The 22574-nt window shown below is 36.3% G+C and overlaps 1 protein-coding gene across 1 annotated transcript in view; it reads right to left on the bottom strand.

Moving 5' to 3' along the window:
* Positions 1-13601: 13601 nt before the first annotated feature.
* LOC109435445 (serine/arginine repetitive matrix protein 1) overlaps positions 13602-22574 on the bottom strand; it is a 64698-nt gene continuing 55725 nt past the window's right edge. The window contains 6 exon segments of the mRNA XM_074324813.1: positions 13602-14716; positions 14718-15316; positions 15319-15579; positions 15582-15779; positions 15782-15909; positions 15911-16898. Coding sequence (XP_074180914.1) covers positions 14315-14716; positions 14718-15316; positions 15319-15579; positions 15582-15779; positions 15782-15909; positions 15911-16898 — 2576 coding nt within the window. The 3' untranslated portion in view covers positions 13602-14314.

Consider the following 22574-nt stretch of genomic DNA (forward strand, 5'->3'; position numbering starts at 1 on the left):
ACCAAGTAATCTATACTGGAATATAATTACCTGAATCTTGAGGTAAACATTAATGATTTAAATGTGGATGATGGGTCTCAGATTAATAAACTTATACATCCACTGAAAGAGAGTCAAGGTTATCACTCCCTCTCTAAACAAATTCTAAAGCCCACGCATGGTAACCTTTGAAATTTTAACGGAGAGCATCACCAGGCTTGCACTGATTGCTTCAGTTTACATGCCACTGGTCATAGAACTTTGAACTGGCCATTTTTGTTTGGAAAACGTGGAGATATTGTATCTCTTTAAGTTAAACAAACCCTTGGACATACACACAGGATGTTTAATGAGTGTTGTCCCCTACAAATGGAATTTTTCACTGGTAAAGAATTGAATGAGATAACACAAAACAATCTAATAGTCCCTGGGCTGAAAAAAAGTCTCATATTTTCTATCTTTTCTTTTACCTACACTTTATATGAAAAGATATCTCTCTCTGCTTTTCCATTTTATTCCTCAAGAGGATGATCCTATAGGATCTGAAGTTACCCCATTTGAAATTAATGTTAAAATATTATATCATAAATATTTTAAAACTTCACCTTTTTTGCTTTACAATATATTTTATGAAATACAGAGGAGTTTCTAAGCAAATTTCTGATAGTGTTATACTATTTTTCTATTAAATTTCATAAAAATAACATAGGCACACTCTTACAGGGAAAAATATGACCCTTTAAGAAACTAATGCCATATTTAATTTTATAACAAAGAAAACTTAAATCATTTAATTAAATAAATGAAATTAATTTCCCATAAGCATGGACAATAATGTTCAGAATATTAATTCTATTATTGACCTATAATTACCACATCTTGGAATAAAAATACTAAAGAGAAAATAAACAGCCATGTTAAACTCTGATAGTAGTCACTGGCTTTTTTATTGAAGTTTTAAACACTTTTGCTTTTTATCTAGGTTTTTCTACTGATTCAGACTAAGCTAGAAATGGGTAGAGGGTAGGATAAACTCAAGTAGTAACTTGAATGCAAAAATTGCCCTATTCCAAGCCCTAGGATAACACTGTGGCCAATCATAGTGACAATTCCATGAACTACACCTACTGTCTTTTCATTTCCTAAATTTTTAACTCAATCATGAGTAACAGATATGATATAAAATCTGAGATCCAAACTGTACATCCATTTGCTATAAGGCAAGTTGTATGACTAGCATATACTGTGACAGGAACAGAAACTTGGTGGGAAGTCCTTCCCTCTACACCTCAATTTAACATAAGCTTTATTAAAACACATTGTTCAAACTCATATATATTCATGTTATTTACTCTGCAGTAAAGAGTGTTTGATAGCATTTTAATTTGCATGTTATAGGGTGGAGCACCCTATCCAGTTTAGCAGAAGTCATTCCCAAAAATCTTACACCTAGCCTAAATTGCATATTTGTGTCACACCTGCCTGGTTTGGGTAGAGAGTTGATTTTCTAACCATTGTGTTAAGCTGATTGGTATTCTATCAGAGCAAAGAGAATTTTAGAAAGATCCTTTTATCAGGACAACTAAGGAGAAATTGTTTGCTTTAAAAATCTAGGAACATTTCTAATTTTATAATTTCCTCTGTTAAAAAAACTAAAAAGTATAGTCACAGCCAATCAGGGAAGTGTCAGGAAGCCTGAAGCTCTGCGAGCCTCACTCCTGCTCTAGCAAAGGAGTCCTGGGAGTATAGGATGCCTGAACAGAAGCAGCAGGCAAACCTCCCTAAGGGGAAGAGAATGCTAAAATAGGAAGTCCTGAGGCCTACCCACCCCTAGGAGGCACGCAAATCAATATAGAAAGCTCAGTTCTTAACAGGAATTTTCAGTTAATCGTGTAGTGAGAATCCTACCAAAAGAAAAGTGTCATAACCATGGGTACTGCATTGCACAATTATCTAATAACTCATTTCCTCTTCAGTTCCCCTCCAAACGACTTCTGTCTCCATCACTGCTCTGAAACTGCAGCTCAAGTATTCAACCTCAGTAGGAAAGCATTTGCTACATGTTTCATGCATATCCCCAACTTCTTCTTCGATCTAATTGTTCTCTTTCTTATTTGCTTCTTATTTGCTGACAACTTTTTTTTATCTTCCAACCAAGGACTTCATCGCCTTTCATTGAATCAGTCAGAAATCATTTAGTTCTTTCTTCTTTCAGTCTATGCATTTACTTTCTCTCATTTCTGTTTTGTTGTAGTAATGTATTAGTGGGTATACACACTTTAAACCCCAGGCAATCCTGCACATTAGTCCTACAAATATCTTCCCAGAATATCACGTGTAATCATTACTCACCTTCTGCTCAAAAATTTGTAATGAGTCTTCATTTCCTATAAAATAAAATCCAAACTAATAAAGTCCTGGACCCTGTGCTTGGTACACAAAAAGAAGCAGCATCTCTTTATCATAGAAATGAGAGTCTTTTAGAATCTGTATCACTCAACAAATTTAGGATAAAAAATGCAGGATCTTTTGAGGTAGTGAAAAGTCAACAGATTGGTGCAATACAAGTGCTAAAAAGAGAAAATTACACATAATTGGTGTTCAATAAATGCTTGCCAACTAACTGGAGAGCCAGGTTTCAATTAGGGGAAAGAAATATATAGAAGACATAAGAAATGGGCGTGGGATAAAAATGTTGGAGATCCAAACATGCCTAATGGATAAAAGGGGTAAAAAGAGGAAATAGTAAAACTTAGAGATGGCATGAGCTAGATGAAGACAAAAGAAGGAATTTCCATAAAGATCTGGACACCAATAGTGATTCACAAGGATCTCCTAGAGACAGGAGAGGAGAATCTTGGAGTGAGAGAATACAATTATTTCTGAAACAAATGTTAAGGAATAAAGGCAATTTACTGAGGGCAAGAAGGCAGAGGCAGGTAAATAGACAAACATGAAAATGTATGCATATTTAACAAAAATAATATTTTTTGAATATTTCTATTTTTGGCTCCCTAGTCAATGCCTTGGGGAGGATTAAAACTTATAGCAGTAATGCAAAACGAAAGAAGTGTTAATATTCATCTATCATTATCGTATTTTCAAAGACACAATAATTTTGAGAGAACTTTTTCTAGACAGAAAGATTTATGCTTTAATTTTGTTCATCCACATATTAAAAGCAAAACTTGAATGGTCTCAATCTACATTGTCTTTTTTTTTTCCGTCTGATAGGCTTTAGATAGAATTCTGAATGTGAATAAGGGACATTCCATTCTACCTAGGAATAAAATGGAGAAGAGCCTTTCCAGAGGACATATACAGGAGCAAATGGGAAGTTTAAAAGGAATGAGAATAGGATGAATATATGGCTGATGTCACTCTGAGACCTATTATTCCCCAACAAGGGAAGTAAGATTTGGAACGTTGAGAAGAAAGCAAAAAGCAGTGTCTACTGCTTTCCATTTGGAACTCTTAGAAAGAAGATTCCCTTGTACAGTATCCATCTGGACTGACATGAGGAGGCTCTCCCAGAGCATAAATAAACACAGTTGCATAGTGACAGACATACATAGATAGATAGATAGATAGATAGATAGATAGATAGATAGATAGATAGATAGATAGACAGATAGACAGATAGATATTCTACAAGACTGTGTTTTGCTAATTTATAATCACATTGTACATAAATGAATGAACGGTATGTGTACTAAGCTCACAGGCTCAGTTCATGGGTTTAAAGTTAGGGGTAAGAATTCACCTATTTGGTCAATTCACCTGTTATTATATCTGATTATAGCCAAGTATGATCCTCACAGAGCTCTATCTTAGGTACAGATGGTTGAATTTCAGCATTTTCTCCTCTGTGTGGATAGTACACTGTAGAATCTTACGGAATAGTAGAATTAAATGCAAGAATACTGGAGAAAAGACTAAAAAGTACTCCAGAGCAGTAAAATTTGAATACTTGTATGCTAGGCAGATTTGGAAAATAATATCCTAATCATTCCTAAATCCTAATTAATAAAGGAAATAAAGTACTCAACAGTCACCATCATTTTGATCTCATACTGCCCTTCTTGGACTATCTTGTGATAAGAACATGGTGTTCTGTGCAGGTCTCAAGCAGAGCAGGCCAAACCATTAGGGTAATAGTCCCTTTGGCAATAGTTTAATCAGTAGGCCCAATGTCACATGGAAAAGTAATTTGGAATGTTCATGATGTGTCTTAATTCCAGAGAACTCACCCACACATATTTGTCTACGATGTGTTCTGTCACAAAATTTTACCACTCCTACCAAGAGCCTATTGACTCTGGCCATGAAATACCAACCATGGAATTAGAGGTTACATATTACCAAAATAGAGCTCATTCCCACAACAAACACTGAAACAGGAATCCCTTCCTCCTATTTTTCCCATTCTTAACCCAATATTTTCTTATCGCTCTGAACAAAGTACCATGTCTCTTTTACTTCAAACAGAACTTTAGCATGTTAAAGAGAAAAATAGAGCCCAAAATGGAGTCACTTATACTAAAGCCCATGACACCAAACCTAGACTTGATATCTGACCAAACTGTAGTTTCAGGTTTCTCAAGGAATTAGTTCTAATCCATCAGTCTGAAGTTTTCTGGTCAGTACCAGTGAGGTAATCTGTCCCAGGAGACCACTGCATCCCCCAAAGGAAGCTGAGGCAGTCTGCCTGATAAGACTGCTGCCTTCCCTTAAGGAAAGATAATCTTGCCTAAACCAATCCTTCCTTTTGCTAATAATTTTCTTGTCACACCCAGTTTCTGCTTACAAAAGTCTTTCATATTACATAGCTTCTCAGAGCCCTTCTCTTCTTGCTAGGTGGGATGTTGCCTGATTCATGAATCATTCAATAAAGCCAATTAGATCTTCAAATTTACTGCATTAAATTTTTGTTCTTTAACAGGCATTTAATTCCAGACAAGCTACAAGAGTTACTAATTTTCTTCTTCTTTCTTATATGAATCTCTTTTTCTCAGTTGCATAGAATTTCCTCTCTCTGATTTTTAATTACTTCTAAGTTTGATATTTAATGGGATTTAAAAATATCTGGCCTTGCAAGAAGAGAGGATAAATGTGAAATAACCAGTATCGTTAGCTATTCTGAAGCCATTGGATGAATATGAACCAAAATAACACACATGTGATCATATTATCATTCTAGGGAAGTGGGTTTCAATCTTTTATGTGTTCACATATATCAATGGGATAATAGTGCATCTTTTAGTAAATCATATTCTTCCAACAACATTTTCACACTAAGAATGATTTAATCCTGATTTTAAAGTGATCTCCCACATCTAAATACAATAGTGCATCAATTCAGTAGAATACTATGCCTTCTACAAAGAAAGAAAAATACCCTTATAAACACTTGTGAAACAACCTCTAAGGCATATTGTTTAGCACGAAAAGCAAAGTGTATAATAAAGTAAAATAAGAACAGAGTGTGTAATATGCTAACACTTAGGTTTTTAAAAAGGGTGCATCAGGAGGGATATACTTGTAAGTATGGACTAATTCATGATAAAACAATATGGACAGATTCAAACAATCTGGAAGAATATGCAAAAAAATGGTAACACTGGTTAACTCCTGGGAAAGGAACTACACGACTATTGAGCAATTACAGAATGGATACTTTTCATTAAATACTTATTTATGCTTTTGTAAAAATTTGAACTAATTTGAAGCTTTATGAGGTATTATTGACAAATAAAATTGTAGTATATTTAAAGTGTACAACATGACCATTTGATATATGTATACAAATATACAAACAAATCCAACGTACACAATTTCCACAAAAAAGTTAATTACACATCCATCACCTCACACAGTTACCTCTTGTTCTTTTTTGGTGAGAATGGTTAAGATTTACTCTCTTAGCAAATTTCAGTTACGTAACACACTGTTATCAACCATTAGTTTTATTATAATTATCATGCTGTACATTACATACTCAGAACTTTTTCATATGACTGAAAGTTTATACCCTTTACCAACCTCTCCTCATTTCTCTTCCCCCCAAACATTGAGAACCACCATTGTACTCTCTGCTTTTATCAATTCAACTTTTTTTTTTTTAAGATTCCACCTATAAGTGATACCAGGAAGTATTTGTCTTTCTCTGTCTGGTTTATTTCACTTAGCATAAGTGCCCTCAAGGTTTATCCGTGTTGTTGCAAATGGCAGAATTGCCTTCTTTTTTAAAGGCTGAATAACATTTCATTGTATGTACATTTCATTGTATGTATGTGTATATATATTTATATATATACACATATACTATATATAATATATATACATACATACACATATATTATTATATAATATATAAAATATACATATTATATATACATACAATTATATATATATATATATCAGATTTTCCTTATCCATTCATCTATTGATGGACACTAAGTTTGTTTCTATGTCTTGGCTATTGTAAATAATGTTGCAATAAACATGAAAGTACAGATATGTCTTCAAGATTGTGATTTTGTTTCCTTTGCATATATACTCATGAGTGTGATTACTGGATCATATGACAGTTCTATGTTTAATTTGTTGAGAAAACTCCATACTGTTTTCCACAGGGGTTACACCATTTTACATTTCTATTAACAGTATACTCAGGTTCTGTTTTGCCACACCCTCACTAGCATTAATTTCTTGTCTTTTTGATAATAGACCTCCTAATAAGTATGAGGTGCTAGCTCACAGTGGTTTTAATTTGCATTTTTCTGATGATTAGTGACATTGAGCACCTTTTCATGAAATTGTTGGTCATTTATATGTTTTCTTAGGAAAATGTGTATTCAGGTCTTTTTCCTATTTTTTAATTGAGTTATTCGTTTTCGTTTTTTGCAAGTTAGTTGTATGAGCTCCTTGTATTATGGGTATTAACCTCTTATTGAATATGTGCTTTGCAAACATTTTCTCACATTACATAGGTTGCCTTTTAATTTTGTTGACTGTTTCCTTTGCTGTACAGAAGCTCTTAAGTTGGATGGCGTCCCACTTGTTTATTTTATTTTTGTTGCCTTTGTTTTCAGTGTCAAATCCCAAAAATCATTGCCAACATCAAGGTCAAGAGAATTCTCCTCTGTTTTCTTCTGGGAATTTTATGGTTTCAGGTCTTAGATTCAAGTCTTTATTTTGAGTTGATTTTTGTAAATGACATAAGATAGGAGTCTAATTTCATTCTTTTGCATGTGGCTGTCCAGTTTTCCCAACACCATTTATTGAAGAAACAATTCTTTCTCTATTGTGTTTTCTAGACTTCTTCATGGTAAATTAATTGATTTTACATGCATGGGTTTATTTCCGGGCTCTCTATTCTGTTCCATTAATCTAGGTGTCTGTTTTTATGCCAATACCATACTCTTTTGATTACTATAGCTTTGTAATATAGTTTAAATTCAAGAAGTGTGATGCCTCCATCTTTGTTCTTCTTGCTCAAGATTGCTTTAACTATTTGGGGTTTTCTGTTGTTCTGTATGAATTTTAGGATTGTCTTTTATTTCTGCAAACAAAAAAAAATGCCATTGAAATTTTGATAGGAACTGCATTGAATTTGTAGGTTGGTTTGGATAGTACGGACATTTTAACAATATTAATTCTTCCCATCCATGAACATGACCACACAGAGAATGCTTGCACACTCATTTAAGAACTGCTTCTTTCTTTACAATGAGCTTATGGGATTCATGAACGCCAAGTCCCATTGTCTATCAGAGCTAAGTGATTTGAGGCCCTTCCCTCTTATAGCAGCCATAAAAGTTCATGTACTAGATATGTGAACATATGCCTTCCAGGGAGAAGCTGGCAACTTGGTTTTATTATTGGAATGAGCTGAATGGAGAAGGTAGGAGAGGTGCCCACCTGCTCTTCAGGATCCCAGGAAAATCCCAGTCAGCACCTAGGTGTAAGCTCATTAGAAGCCAGACTCTCAGGCAACAGCTGAAAAGTGTTCTGTCAAACCTCTTCTAGGGAAAAGAATGGGAGATGGTTTTGTTTTGTTTTGTTTTCCCTGTTTCTTCTGCAATGAGCAGAGCCAAGAATGAAGGTTAGTCATGGGAAATGCTCACATGCCCATTTAACAACTGCTTTTTGTTTGCTATGATCCTGTGGGACTCATAAATGCAAGCCCCACTGACTCTACAGGTAGTTGATTTGGGGGCCCATCCATCTCTTGAGTGGCAACCTTAAAAGTTCTGTTTTAAATGTGTGGTCCAAACCTTTCACTCCTCAGGGAGAAGGTGGAAGTTGTAAGGTATTGTGCCAGGGAGTGGGGTTTATGGTGAAAGTGTGTCTCTGCCTTTCCTACCCATTTTGATGTATGTATTTTCTCAGTCTACTGATGTGTACAGGTCACTCAACTAGTTTTCAGATATCTCTCAGAGGGAACTGATCCATGTGTAGCCGTATATTCAGTGCATCCATGGGAAAGACAGGAGCCTCCTATCTCACTGTCTTGGTGATGTCATTCCAGATTCTTGCAACTATTTCTCTTGAAACCTTGCACAAATAAATTGAGAAAGAGGCTGAAAAAACACTGCAGCCAGCATTCATGATCTCCAATTACTCAGGCTTATGTTTAATCAAAACAGCCTTCTTGTTCTCATTGATTGACTTCATATTATTAAATATTTTAATTTGAATCTATAAAATAAATTTATAGTAAAAGAAAACTGCTTTCATCTGTGTGTATATATTGGGATTCCAATACACTCTTTTATATTCACAAGTTGGTGTTAGAAACATTTGAAAAACACTGGCCTAGGTCAATTAACCATGATGAAGAACAAGTTCAAAATAAATGTAACGTTCCTGTATTATCTAACTCAGACCATTTTAGCCTTAACAAACTTCACTGAGCTATGTAGAATGGTTAAAAATCAAAATTTGAGAAATTTATGGGGTGAAGAGTGGTCTTGCAAATATTAATTTACTTCTACCTTGAAATAAGGAGATAAACTATAGAATAAAGAGAGTCCTTGTGAAGCAATCTGATTTCAAGATCTTGATTTTAATAACCATGGATGGACAGAAAGAACTTACCTTATTCATGTAGGGGTCAGCTGTGATAATCAAGTCACAAATAATAGTCCTATTTCTTTTTAAGAGCCTTAAAGTTCCTCCAAATTTGGCAGAATATATTTCACTATTTTTAAATATATGTTATCTATCTATAAATAGGCAAGTATTCACATGTGGTCTTCATAAACTGAGCTTTGTAAACACAAATTCTTAATACTACACAAAGGAAATACCTTTCTTGGTTTATTTCACAATTTCAATCCATTCATTCATTCATTCGTTCAACAAATATTAACTGCCTATTAAGAAAAAAACAAACACTCTTACCATCATCGAATTTACATTCTAGTACAGGTAGATGGACAATATTAGCATAATAGATAAGTAAGTTATGTAATACTTCAGAGATGTTAAAAAATAGAGCAGGTTAAGGGAGATTGGGAGTGCAAGCAACATAGATCGGTTGCAATTTCAAATAAAACAGAGTAAACCTCATTGACAATGTGATATTTTAGCAAAGACTTGAGATAAGGTAGCTGCCACATACATACCTGGGGAAAGAGTGTTCAAGGCAAAGGGAACAATTAGTGCAAAGGCCCTGAGACAGGAGCATACCTCATGTGTTGGAGGAATATTACAAAAGTCAGTATATCTGAAACAGTGACTAAGAGGGAGAGACAGTAGAAAGAGAGGAAGTAAAAGAGGTAAGAACACCAGGCATAACCATCCTATGGGCCATTAAAATTTTTTGACTTCGATGAGGTTCTCTGTGTATAAGATTGTTAATAAAATTGTTCCTCTAAAATCTGGGGAGCTTATATTTTAAGATGCACATATAAAAACTATTTACTGAGTATCCACTATGTGCTAAGTGCTATTCATTAATTAATTCAACAAATGTTTATTAGGCGCCTGCTGTGTGTCAGGTGCTACCCCAACAGGGATGGGCACCATGGACACTAAAGTGAAACAGTGTAAGTGCACTGGGTGAGGGGGAGGGAAGAATGCTCTAGAAGAGCATCAGAGTTCAAATTTTAGTTTTACTATTTACTAGTTGTGTGACCTTTAAAAAGTTCCTTAGCCATTTCAGCCCAAGTTTTCTCATCTATAAAAGGGCACAATAAACATATCACTTACATCTGGTTGTTACATGGTGAGTAGCACATAGTAGAGCAGGAACATAGGAGGGAGTTATTGCAATTGTTTAGGGGAGGGTCCAGAGTAATAGTGGAAGTGGTGAGAAACTATCAAATTAAGGATATATTTTGGAATTAGAACCAACATGACTTAATGATTGATGAAGTTGATGTGGCATATGAGGCAAAGAGAGGAATCAAAAATAACAAGAGTTTTGGCCAAAGCAACTGTGTGGATGATGGATCCACAGACTCTGAGACCAGGACTGGATGCGAAGAGTTTATTTGGGAGGTGATCCTTAAATGCAGAGTAAGGAAATGGGAAAATAAGACAAGGAAGAGCAGAGAGACAATGAAGGATGTGTTGATATGTGGGTTACTACTGGAGGCACCAAGCGCTTAATTCCACTGGAGACCCCCTGAGAGATTGTGTGAAACACACTTCAGAATTGTCACAAACTCTATCCTTCATTGAATGAAGATTATTTCTAGGGACTTTAATCCCTAGCCTACCCCCATGTAGTGTCACAGCAGGTACTTAAAGTTACAACACACAATAGGCTCCCAATAAACATCTACTGAATGAATAAATGGGACACATAGAATTTTTCTAGAAACAATTGATAGAATAAGAAAAAATTTGAAAGGATTTTTAAGACATAGTAATGATTTTAAAAAGTAAAACAAGATATAAAACTGATAATAAAAGTGTACTTCTGATTGCTTTTCTTTTAAAAAGAATATATACATACAGGGGATGTTATCTTAAATTGTGTATACCTTTTTGGCACCCTCTGTATATGTAGAATATTATTTGCAGTGTTAATCTTCCATAACAATACCTCAAAATACAGTGGCTTAAATAAGATATAAACTTTATTTCTCTGTAAAGTAACATCCAGATATAAGCAGTCTGGGACTGACAAGGCATCCTTGCCATGATGTCACTCATCTCTGGACTCAAGGTAGCTGCTCCATTGTTTCCATGTCCCAGCTAGTGGGAAGGAGGGAGAGAGCTAGGGGAAAATAGGCCTATTCCTTTTAAAGACCTACCCAGCAGTGGTGTACATCTGAAACTAATGTAATATTGTATGTCAGTTATAATTAAAAATAAATTTTAAAATAAATATGAATATTCCCAGGAGGAAAAAAAAGAAAGTAAGCAAATGGTTTCCACTTTTAAAATTATCTTAAATAATTCTCCGAAGTCAGACAGGGCATTACTCTTCATAGGAAGGTATACTTGTCTACTGATTGGGAGGTATTTTTTTGGGGGGGGAGGGAATTTATTTATTTATTTATTCATTCATTCATTTTAATTACGTTTATTGGGGTGACAATGGTTAGTAAAATTACATAGCTTTCAAGTGTACAATTTTATAATACATCATCTATATATCACATTGTGTGCTCACCACCCAGAGTCAGTTCTCCTTCCAACACCATATATTTGACCCCTTTACTCCCTCCTACCATTTCCCCTTTTGTCCCCCCTTATCCATGGTTTTGCTTTCTGTAGTTTCAGTTATACACTGTCAACTGCAGTACAAAAATATTAAATGGAAAATTCCAGAAATAAAAAACCAACATCATCTTTTAATCACATCCTGTTAGCAAGAACTTCACCACACAGGCAAACATTGTCCCAAGGTAGGCTAAAAATCCAGTTATTAGCTAGGTATGCCCAGCTAAACTTGGGAGTCTATTATTAAAGAAAGAAGGGCGAGTTGGGTATTGAAGAACTGGGAGTCTCTCCCACAGATACATATTCTTACATAAAAAGAATATTTCTGGAAAAATAATTTCTGGGGTGGTAGAATGGAATCCCAGAGGCTAGGTTAGAGAATAGCTTACTTGATTGTTGAACTATTTATTTTGCATTGTTTGGAATAATGACCACATATGTATGTTACTATAGTGGCATTAAAAAATTATTCTCACTATTCTCAGATGCATGACAAAAGTATACAGCATTTTTTGTTTTCCATAACTGTCATGAATACTTTCATCACTGAGTAGTAGAGAAAGGTAAGTTTTTTACTTTTGAATTATAGCATCTGTATTAGTCAGTTCAGGCTGCCGTAGCAGAACACCATAGATTGGGTGGCTTAAAGAATAAATCTATTTTCTCACAGTTTGGGGGACCGAAAGTACGATAGGGCTCCAGCATGGTCAGGTTCTGTTAAGAACCTATCTTTCTGGCTTGCAGATTTTCACCTTCTTGCTATTTTCATAGGAGAGAGAGAGAGAGAGGCACTCTGATATCTCTTCTTATAAGGCCACTAATCTAATTATGACGGTCCCATCATTATGTCCTTATCTAAACTCAATTACCTCCCAAAAGTCCCATCTGCATATATGAGCATATTGAAGGTTATGGCTTCAACAAAAGAATTTTGGTGGGGAACACAATTCAGTCTATAACAGTACATTTATCTCACCTACTTTAAATAATCTGCTGTATAACTCAGTCATTTTTGTTTTATTTTGTTTAAATGTTTATACTTTCAAGTGACCCCCACCCCCAGCATCTTTCCCTGAATGGCATTAAGCTGTGAGAATGGAGATGGCTCATGTATTCTCCCGGCACTGGGGAAAGTAAGAAGTCTGCACTTGTACTTGCCTTCACATATGCACTGCCCCTGAAGTATAGTTGGTAAGGACCCATTTCTGGACACTTTGCTGTGTGTCCCTGAGTATACAGCTTGTAGAAAGGAGGGGGCATGGAGGGTAAGCGAGAGGAAGCAACAGGAGTGTGAAGCATATTGTGTGCCTGCCCATCCACCCTGCCCTACCCTTTACTCTGTTAGGGCCACCTAATGGTGGAGCAGGGCCTCCCTGCAGAGTGGGGGATGTGCCGCAGACCAGAGGAATGGGGCAAAAACCCATCTGCTCTCAGCACCCATTCACCAGAATAAATGCACACATGCCCTCAATTTACCTAACACTTCTCCCTACCAGGATTTCAGCCTAGAGAGGGGAGGGCAGGACATCTGTATCTCGTGGCTCTTTTGCTCTGTCTACTTCCCACAATCTCCATGGGACAGAATTGGCAAACCCCGGCTTTCCTCTTTCTTCAAATCCCTCTTCTGCCTTAAAATAGCAAGCTGTATGGCCTAGGCGTCATCATTACAAAGCTGGAAAGAAACTCTATGGTCCAAGTCCCTCAGATCCGGTTCTTATTCTTTTTTTTTTCAATTTAGAAATGTATTCTGTTTAATCCGCAAGGCTTTATATAGCTTTAGTTTCAAAAAAACGAAATAAAACAAAACAAAAAAACAAAAACAGTGAAAACAAGACACTATTTCAAAGTCTGGGCCCTTCCAGCCTTATGAATACAAGAGCTCTGGAAGTTGTATATACCGATTGGGAAAATAAGACAAAATTATGAATGGAGCCATGACATTTCATGAAACAAAATTTTATATAACTCAAGGATGCTTCCTGGGACTAGTAAATTGCCTTTACAAAAAAACACAACAGAATAGAATGAAATTCCAGTGTTCCAAATCAACTTGTTACACATCAATGTAAACCCAGTGTCCTGGCAAACAACATGCTTTCATTTTCCATCTCATCCTAGAGCTCAAATCCAGATTCATTTCAGCAGTGACTCCACAGGCAACAGGAAAGATTGTGGCATTAAAATATTCATTTATGCTTTTGTGGTCTTTCTGGGCAAGCTTGCAAACCATACAAGGTTAGAAGCATCATAACTTAAATGGGTGCTAAGACTCAAACAAGAAAAAGGAAAAAAGGGGCGGGGGGAGAAAAGAGAAAAAAAAAGGAAAACCTCTGGGAATAGCCAGGGGCATTTAAAGAAACCATAAGAATGCCAACAGTATTTAAACCCCCTTTTTTAAAAAGGGAATTTTTTTTTTTTGGCTTAAAATATTTCACTCTAAATGAATTGATATCAGCTGTCAATGAAAGAATGTCACTAATACACTGTGGACACCTTTTGCAATGTAAATCCATGCCCTTTTTTACATGGTGAACTTCAACCTAGCAATTATTACAACAAATGTTATAGTCTAAAGCTCAAACACATTTTAGCAATTTTGAAATTGAATTGACTACAAACCAAATAAAATTTACATCATAACAAACATTTCCACCTAAGACTGTGGTGACACTTGAGCCTTTTGCATTGATCTCAGGGCCTTTTCACGCAGGTGCTTTTCTAAGTCATCAAGGTTATCTTCAGCTTCACTTTCCGTCTCCTTCTTCGGCTCTGGCTCTGCCTCCGGTTCTTCCTGTGCTGATGTGGTCCTGGGGGCAGCGATGGTTGCAGGGGTTACAGTAGCTGCAGCAGCTACAGCCACAGCCTTTTCCTTCTTGTGTTTTTTGTGTTTCTTGTCCTTCTTCTTCTTCTTTTTCTTTCCACCTCCTTCTTGGTCCGAATTCCTTGCCGGTGATCGGCTTGGTGTCAGGCTTTTAGCCTTTTTGACCGGTACCGCTGGGGACCAGTTGGTAGAGGGTGACTGAGACTGGACAGGAGATGGAGGTGCGGGGGGTGGGGGGAGGTTTAGCTGCTGGCTCAGGAGATCCTGAGACAGATCGGGAGGATGAGACCCTCCTTACGGACTGCGGGCTTGGTGAGGCAGCCTTTTTTGTCTTTTTGGGTTCCGGAGTCCTGGAGACTCTCCTAATAGGTCTAGTACTTGGAGACGGGGACTGCCTTCTTTGGGGTGATGATGACGCTCCTCTTCGAACAGGTGGAGGACTTGAGGAGGTCTGAGGAGCTCGAGGCCGTGGGGAGGGCGAATGCCGTTGGTTTGGTTGTGGTGACCGGGCCTCCCGGGTAGATCGGCTCCGGGAAGACCCTTTCCTATGCTTTGATGACAATGAAGGCGAACGTCTCTTGGTGACTGGGGAGCTTCTTTGTTTGGGAGGCGGAGAATGGGAGACCCAATGCTTTGGTGGTGGAGATGGTGATGCCCGTCGTTTAGGAGGAGGTGGGGGAGACGCCGTTCTTCTCTTTGGAGGAGGGGAAGGAGAATATCTCCTTTGTCTTGGAGGAGAGCATCTTCTCGGAGACGGTGAGCGTCGTCGTGGGGGAGGAGCAGGAGTCCTTCCGCGAGAAGGAAAAGCAAGGGAAGGAGAACATCGTCTTCTGGGGGTGGTGGGGAGGGACTTCTCCTCCGTCTACCACGAGGGGAAGTCTCTTTCTGGAGCTTTCGAGGTGATGGAGAGGCACTCCGGGAAGGGGAATGTCTCCGCCGCCTGCCTACCTCACCATTCTTCGCATGGGACCTCTTTGGTCGCTCATCTTCTGAGGAAGAGGAGGAGCCAGAATCAGATGAAGATTGCTGGTTCTGTCGTCTGCATTGGCGTCTTTGCTGCACAGACTCTGCTGCAGCCATTTTGCCACCTTTATCCTTTCTGATTCAGATAACTCTACTTTTCTAGGCTTGGGTGCTGGTGAAGGGGACTCTCTTTTCTCAGTACCTTTATGGTTTGTCACTTTACCTGAAGTTCTCCCTGGAGAGACAGAAATACGACTTTTTCTTGTTCGGTTTGACTGCTGGGGTGTTGGGGAATGACGAGTTTCTGGCGGTGGAGTTGCTGGAGGTGATGGCAATGCCTTCGCCTCGGAGGACTTGCTGAAGGAGACAACCTAGGAGATTTCCGAGGCGGGCTGGGCGCCCTGTTAGGAGGCTTCTTTGGCGGTGACCGGGAACAAGAGCAAGAGGGTGATGAGCTACTGCCCGGACAAGGATGCTGGCCTTCTTCGTCGTACTGGAGATCTACTCCTTCTATGCCTTGGTGGAGAAGGCATTCGTCTTGGTGGAGTTCTTCTGCGAGGAGATGGTCGTCTTCTTGGACTTGGTCGCCTTCTTGGTGAGTATGATCTTGATCTGGACCTATGGCGCCGCCTAGGTTGAACACGAGAAGGAGAGCGAGAGCGTGTCCAGGATCTTGATTTAGACCGTGAACAAGATCTTGGTAGGGTCTTCTCCTTTTCCTTTTCTTTTTTGGAATTTTTCTCCAGAGAAGGTTCTTTAGGTTCTGGTACAGGTTCTGGCTTGGGAACTTTCAGGATATCACTAGTAGAAGTGGCCTCTTGTACTGAAGGTTCTTTTACTTTCGATGATGGTTCTGGGAGCTCTGGAGTTTTTTCCTTCTTTTCTGGAGCAGGGGAAGGACTCCGGCTCTTGGTTCTTCTTGGACTTCGAGACCTCTCCCGTTTTTCTCTGCTGCTTTCTTTTTCTTCCTTATCCCTCTTATCCTCGTCTGCATCTTGCTTTTTCAAAGATGCCAACTTTTCTTGTTCAATCTGTCTCTGTTTTATTTCTTCTTTCTTCAATTCTAAGAAAGCAGAAGAAATTCCAGCGATGTTTTCCTGTGCACTTAAGAGCAGGGGCCACAGTTCTCCCATAAATTCTCTAGCATTTTTTCCCTTCAAAAACCCAGTCAGGTTGATTTGCATCATTTTGGAGTCTGGATTCTTCCCTTCCAGCTGGTTGAAAATAAACTCAATCACAACATCATCTTCAAACCCAAGGATTTCCGTTACTCGTTTTGTTCTCCGAAGCTTTATAACCTCCAAATTTACTGTGTTCATGTCCACCTTTTTTTCTAGGCATTCAGCAAATTTCAGCTGCTTCAGTAGCTTCTTCTGTTTGTTGCTGAACCGATTATCCTGTTCTGCACTTGTTCTGCAGAAGAATCCCGCGTCCGTTTTGCTGCCTCCCGGTTCTTATTCTTAATATTAATGGGAACTAAGCAATTTGGAAAACTATGTTTTATCCTCCACAAAACCTAGATTCCGAAGCTATTATAAGAATTTTTTTCTTGGAAGACAGAAGTTATACCACTCTACTTTGTTTTTGCTTTTTATTTAAAATTTGCAAAATTACACAATAGGAGAATAGTAAAATATATGCACCACCCAGTTTAAGAAAATATCAACATTTTATGATATTGTTTCATCCATTACTCATCTTTTTCTTCTGGACAATTTTAAAGCAAAATCCAGATAGCATATCATTTTTATTTCCCTTTACAGTACCTCTATAAGTCAAAATTCTACCAACTCCCCCAAAATAGCAGTTAGATGTCTTAAGCTAACTAAGAAGAAAATTTTGAGCATAGAAATGCACAAGGAAAAAAAACAAACTCTCCTGGAATATGGGAAAACCACCAAATTAAAAAACTGATGGTTTTATTGTTAAGTGCTTTACATAAGATATAATTTTTGTTTCATTTTTAACAGTAAGCACTATTTTATACATATGTTCTCAATTTAGTTTAACAACTTTCACTTAAAGGTCTTTCATATTAAAAATATCACCCTTTCCGTGATCAGTTTATAACTAGCTCACATTAAACAACAGTATTTGAGAAATTTAACTTTTCCTTTTGAATTTTCTCATTTGAAAGTATAATGCTCATGATGTTATAATGTTAAGTAAAAGAAAATCAAAATGGAAATTATATGTGAACTGTGAGTATAACTATGTTTTTTCAAAAATAGATATATGGGGGAGAGAGTGTAAACTAGAAAGCTAAATAGTGATATGATTACATTTCTAGAATTCAACCAGAATTTTTTTCCTACTGGAGTTTCCAGATTTTCTATAATGTAGCTATAGCACTTCTATAGAGAAATATGATTTTTAAAATTGAAAAAATATAGTCTAAGGACTTTCTTAATGTAATTTCCTAACCTCTTTGTTTTGTTTTGTTTTGTTTTCATTCCATCTGGTGTCTCGCCAAATTACAAGTGATTTCCAGTGTTTACCATTGCACAATGTATACCAAGAGCTCCAGATGGCTTCTTACAACAAAGTTAAAGCATTCTTGCTTCTATGAAACACACTCCATGAAAATTTTCAAAAGATAAATGATGCAAATATATTTTGACAGTGAAACCAAACACTTTAGAATACTTAAATCTCTTATTTGCTCTCTAGGGTGTGTGGGAAGGCTGTATAACACTATTCAAATGATGAAAAAATTCTGTTGAATATACAAAAGGGATTGAACAGGGAATTGGGGAACCTGACTTTTAATCTCTGTTCTTCTGTAAATTGCTCTGCAATTTGATGAGTTTCAGAACCTATCTAAGCCTCAATCAGAATCTGTAAAACCAGAAGATAGATTATCATCAGCCTCGCTCACACCACCGTGCAGGTAGGCAGACAAGGTTAGAGTGTATTAATGTTATTTTAACACTATTAGTTGTGACTCACAATTCAAAGGCAACTGAAATGATAATTCTTGAAAGTGTCCAATTAGTAGCAATCCCACAAGCTTAATGGAAATCAGAATTTGATTTTTAAAAAAGAAACAGTAAGTTTAGCAGTGAAGTGATAAGGAGAAGAAAGAAAACCAGTTAGAAAATACCACAGAGTACTCAAAAGAAAGGCATGAAATTTTTTTTAGGAACATTAGCTTTAATTAACCAAAAAAGTTATACATTAATTATCTATTAGCAAATTATGTTTGCCCAGCTAATCCCTTCCTAAGGATTTGCAGATTGATTTTATAAAATCTATGTATTAAAATAACTAATCTTGTAAAAATGATAATAATAATAATGCCTCGAAGTTTTTCTCGAGTCTAGAGTATTATCAAAAATCAGATGTTGTTGCCATTGTAACCAGATTAAGCATCAGTTTTGTTTTTGAACCGAGGCAGACATCTAGTACACTGCTGTCATTCTTTTACTAAAATGATAATCTCATTTGGTATGCTCTGCTGTCTTTTTCCAGCAATACATGTACATGTAGCCTTTTGGTTCATGGATGCCATTCCTGTTTGCAAAATTCTTTGGCCTGTTTTAGGTGCTCAGATTAAGTTTGTGGAATGGAATTGAACTAAGGCTTATGCAAAGAAAGCTACCTAGTTTCGATACGGGCCGCGAGTCTGGAAGAATTGCTGCCACTTCTTGCAGACAATTATTTAAATGTCTAATACGTTTCAAGTGGTATATAAATTGTAAGGCAAGAAATTCACAAGTAGTGCAATTCATATAAAATAAAAAATACTGTAAAATTTTATTCTTTCATTTTTAGAAATCAAAAATCCATCATGGTGAGTGTATAACTCATACACTTATGATTTAAAAAAATCCTAGTTCCCTAATTCTTAGGTACCTAAGAAAGAATTTAAAAGGTAAAGATATTACACATCTGAAGAGACTGTTTTGCATTGCCTTTGTGTAACATTAAGCAACTCAAATTACTTTGTCAGCCAGCAAACATTTCAAACACCTCTGGCTTTCTTGATGTTTATCCAAATATTTGGTTTTTCGTGTAATGTTCACTCCACGGCCATGGTAGCTTTTGAACATTAAGTTCTTCTACCTTTGGACTTTAGGGCATTAATAGATGAGATGATAGGCATTTCTACAGTGTTTTATACGAGAAAAAAATATATTCCATGGGGTTGGATATGTGTAATTGTAATAAAAAGCTAGCATTTACTGAGCACTAATCAGTGCCAAGCACTAAGTTTTACAGGTAATATTTTATTTAACCCTCATAGCAAATAAGGAAATTGAACCTTGGAGAGTTAGGTAACTTATCCAAGGCCATAGACCTAGCTAGAAAGTAAGCCAGGATTCAGACCACATCTGACTTAAGCACCTGGCTCTTAGCATTCCCCAGGCTGTTAGTGTAAGAGCAGTTCATTAAATCTTGCAGCAAATGTAGTATTCCAAGAATGCAATGTATTTACAACCCAGCAATCCCTTTTCTGGGTATCTACCCAAAAAATCTGAAAACATTTATCCGTAAAGATATATGTACCCCTGTGTTCATTGCAGCATTATTCATGGTGGCCAAGACATAGAAACAACCAAAGTGTCCTTTGATAGACAACTGGATAAAGATGATGTGGTACAAACATACAATGGAATATTACTTGGCCATAAAAAAGATGAAATACTGCCATTTGCGACAACATGGATAGATCTTGAGATTATCAGGCTAAGCAAAAAAGTCAGGCAGAAAAAGCCGAGAACTATATAACTTCACTCATATGTGGAATATAAAACTGAAAGCAACAAAGGAACAAGACAAAGAAAGAAACAAAAAGTCATAGACACAGACAACAGTTTAGTGGTTACTGGAAGGGAAGGGGAGATAGTAAAAGAGGGAAAATGGGGTCAAATATATGGCGATGGAAGAATTGACTCCGGGTAGTGAACATATAGTGCAATATGTAGATGATGTATTACAAAAATGTACACTTGAAACCTATATAAATTTACTAACCAATGTCACCCCAATAAATTTAGTAAAAAAAAAATGAAATAAAATTTCAAAAAAGAATGCAATGTATACTGAGGAAGTTTTGCATAGCATAATCTTTCCAGTCTTCTATATATAACCATTATTTTACCTGTACCTAAAGCCATAATTAAAAAAAAAAAAAAAAAAAAAAAGGAGGAGGAGGAAAAAGGAGAGGACAATAAAGGGAGAAAAAAATGAATTTTGTATTTTTCTCTCCTGGAAAAGAAAAGTTAAATTCCCAAAATATATTATTACTTGGACCATATTAGTTGGTTCTTAAGTGATTGTCTCTCAGTTCCCAACCCATTCTTCTTTTCTGTATTTTGTAAAGCTTGAAATAGGTCTTTGAAAATTACATTTCTTCTTGGTAAGCTAATTCCTGTTAATATCTGTCAGGGGGCTTCAAAAGGAAATTAGAAAGCAGGAGGAGGACTAATATATATGAAAAAGAAGCAATGTAGATAAGGCAGAAGTTGGTGGAATAGCAAAGATAAAACAAGAGGAATTCATTACATACAAAACATGGTTCTTTAAAAATATTAACAAAATTTTTAAACCCTGGCATAATTGATCAAGAAAATAAAAATGAGAAAGCATGAGAAATAAACTTTACTCAAGTTTATTGGAGTGGCAAAGGTTAGTAAAGTTACATAGGTTTCAGGTGTACAATTCTGTAATACATCATCTATATATCACATTGTGTGTTCACCACCCAGAGTCAGTTCTCCTTTCATCACCATATATTTGATCCCGTTTTAATTAAAAAAAGAACACATAACCAAATTTACCACAGAGATGAAAAAAAAATTATAATAATGGGGGTTTCTGCCTCCAGGCATGAAAAACCAGGAGATTTAGCTCTTACAATTTAGAAAAACTCTAACACCATTGGAAAATGAACTAAAAAAATAAATAAATAAAATAAAAAAGGAAAAATGTGAGATTATCAGAACATGTGATAGTAAACTTCAAACATGCACAAAATAGAAGAATAGTTTAGTGAATTCTGGTGGAAACGGGGACCCAGACATCTGAGGAGAGGGTATGACTATAGGTACTCCTATTTCTAAGACAGCACAATAAGTCTAGTTCTGGCATTATTTAAAGATGGAAACTGAAACCAATTGTTGTTGCCAGGATAAAAGGCCATTGCTAGAGTGAAGCTGACATGACAGCCAGCTAACAGAATACAACAAGCAAAAATTAGAATATGTCAAAACTGTACTATGCATAGTGACAGTGAAAGCATGTGACATTTGTATACATAATAGTATAAAATCTTTCTGAAGGCAATGTGGCTATATGTATCAAGAGCCATAAAAATGTTCATACCATTTGGCATGGTAATCCACACTTTGTAATTTTTCCTGAGACCGAATTTAAAGATGTGCCCAAAAATTTATGTTCATGGTGTGGTTCATGAGAGTATTAAAAGTTAAATACATACAAAAACATGTCTTATACAGATAGGGTCCCCCTATTCATTCTAGTTCCTTGAGTACTTACATAAGTAAATATCACCATATAGAATGTCTTTCACTCAGCTCCTAATTAAATAACGCCAAAAACACTCAAGTTTCCCCAAAATATCAGTAAAAATATAAGATCACAATGGTCATTCCAAATACAGAATGATAAAAACAGTTCCAGAGATTGGTCCAGCAATTTGTGAAATACAAATTGTTGATATTCATTTTAAGGCACTAATAAAGCATAATTAAGCATTAAGGTGAACAAATTCAGTAAAATTCGATATACATGAATCAGTATGCAAAAATTTGTTGTGTTTCTATATACTAATAATGAACTATCAGAAAGGTAAATTAAGAAAACAATCCCATTTTACAATTGCACCAGAAAAATTAAGTACCTAGGAATAAATTTAACCAAGGAGGTGAAAGACATGTATACACTGAAAACTATAAGACGATAATGAAATAAATTGAAGAAGACACAAATAAATGAAAAAATATTCTGTGCTCATGAATTGGAGGAATAGATGCTGTTAAAATGTCCATACTATCCAAAGCTGTCTACATATTCAATGCAATCCCTATAAAAATTCCAATGGCATTTTTCATAGAAATAAAAAAAAAATCCTAAAATTTATATGGAGCCATAAAAGACCCTGAAT

This window comes from Rhinolophus sinicus, linkage group LG02 (genome assembly GCF_036562045.2).
Source record: "Rhinolophus sinicus isolate RSC01 linkage group LG02, ASM3656204v1, whole genome shotgun sequence".
NCBI classification, from domain to species: Eukaryota; Metazoa; Chordata; class Mammalia; order Chiroptera; family Rhinolophidae; genus Rhinolophus; species Rhinolophus sinicus.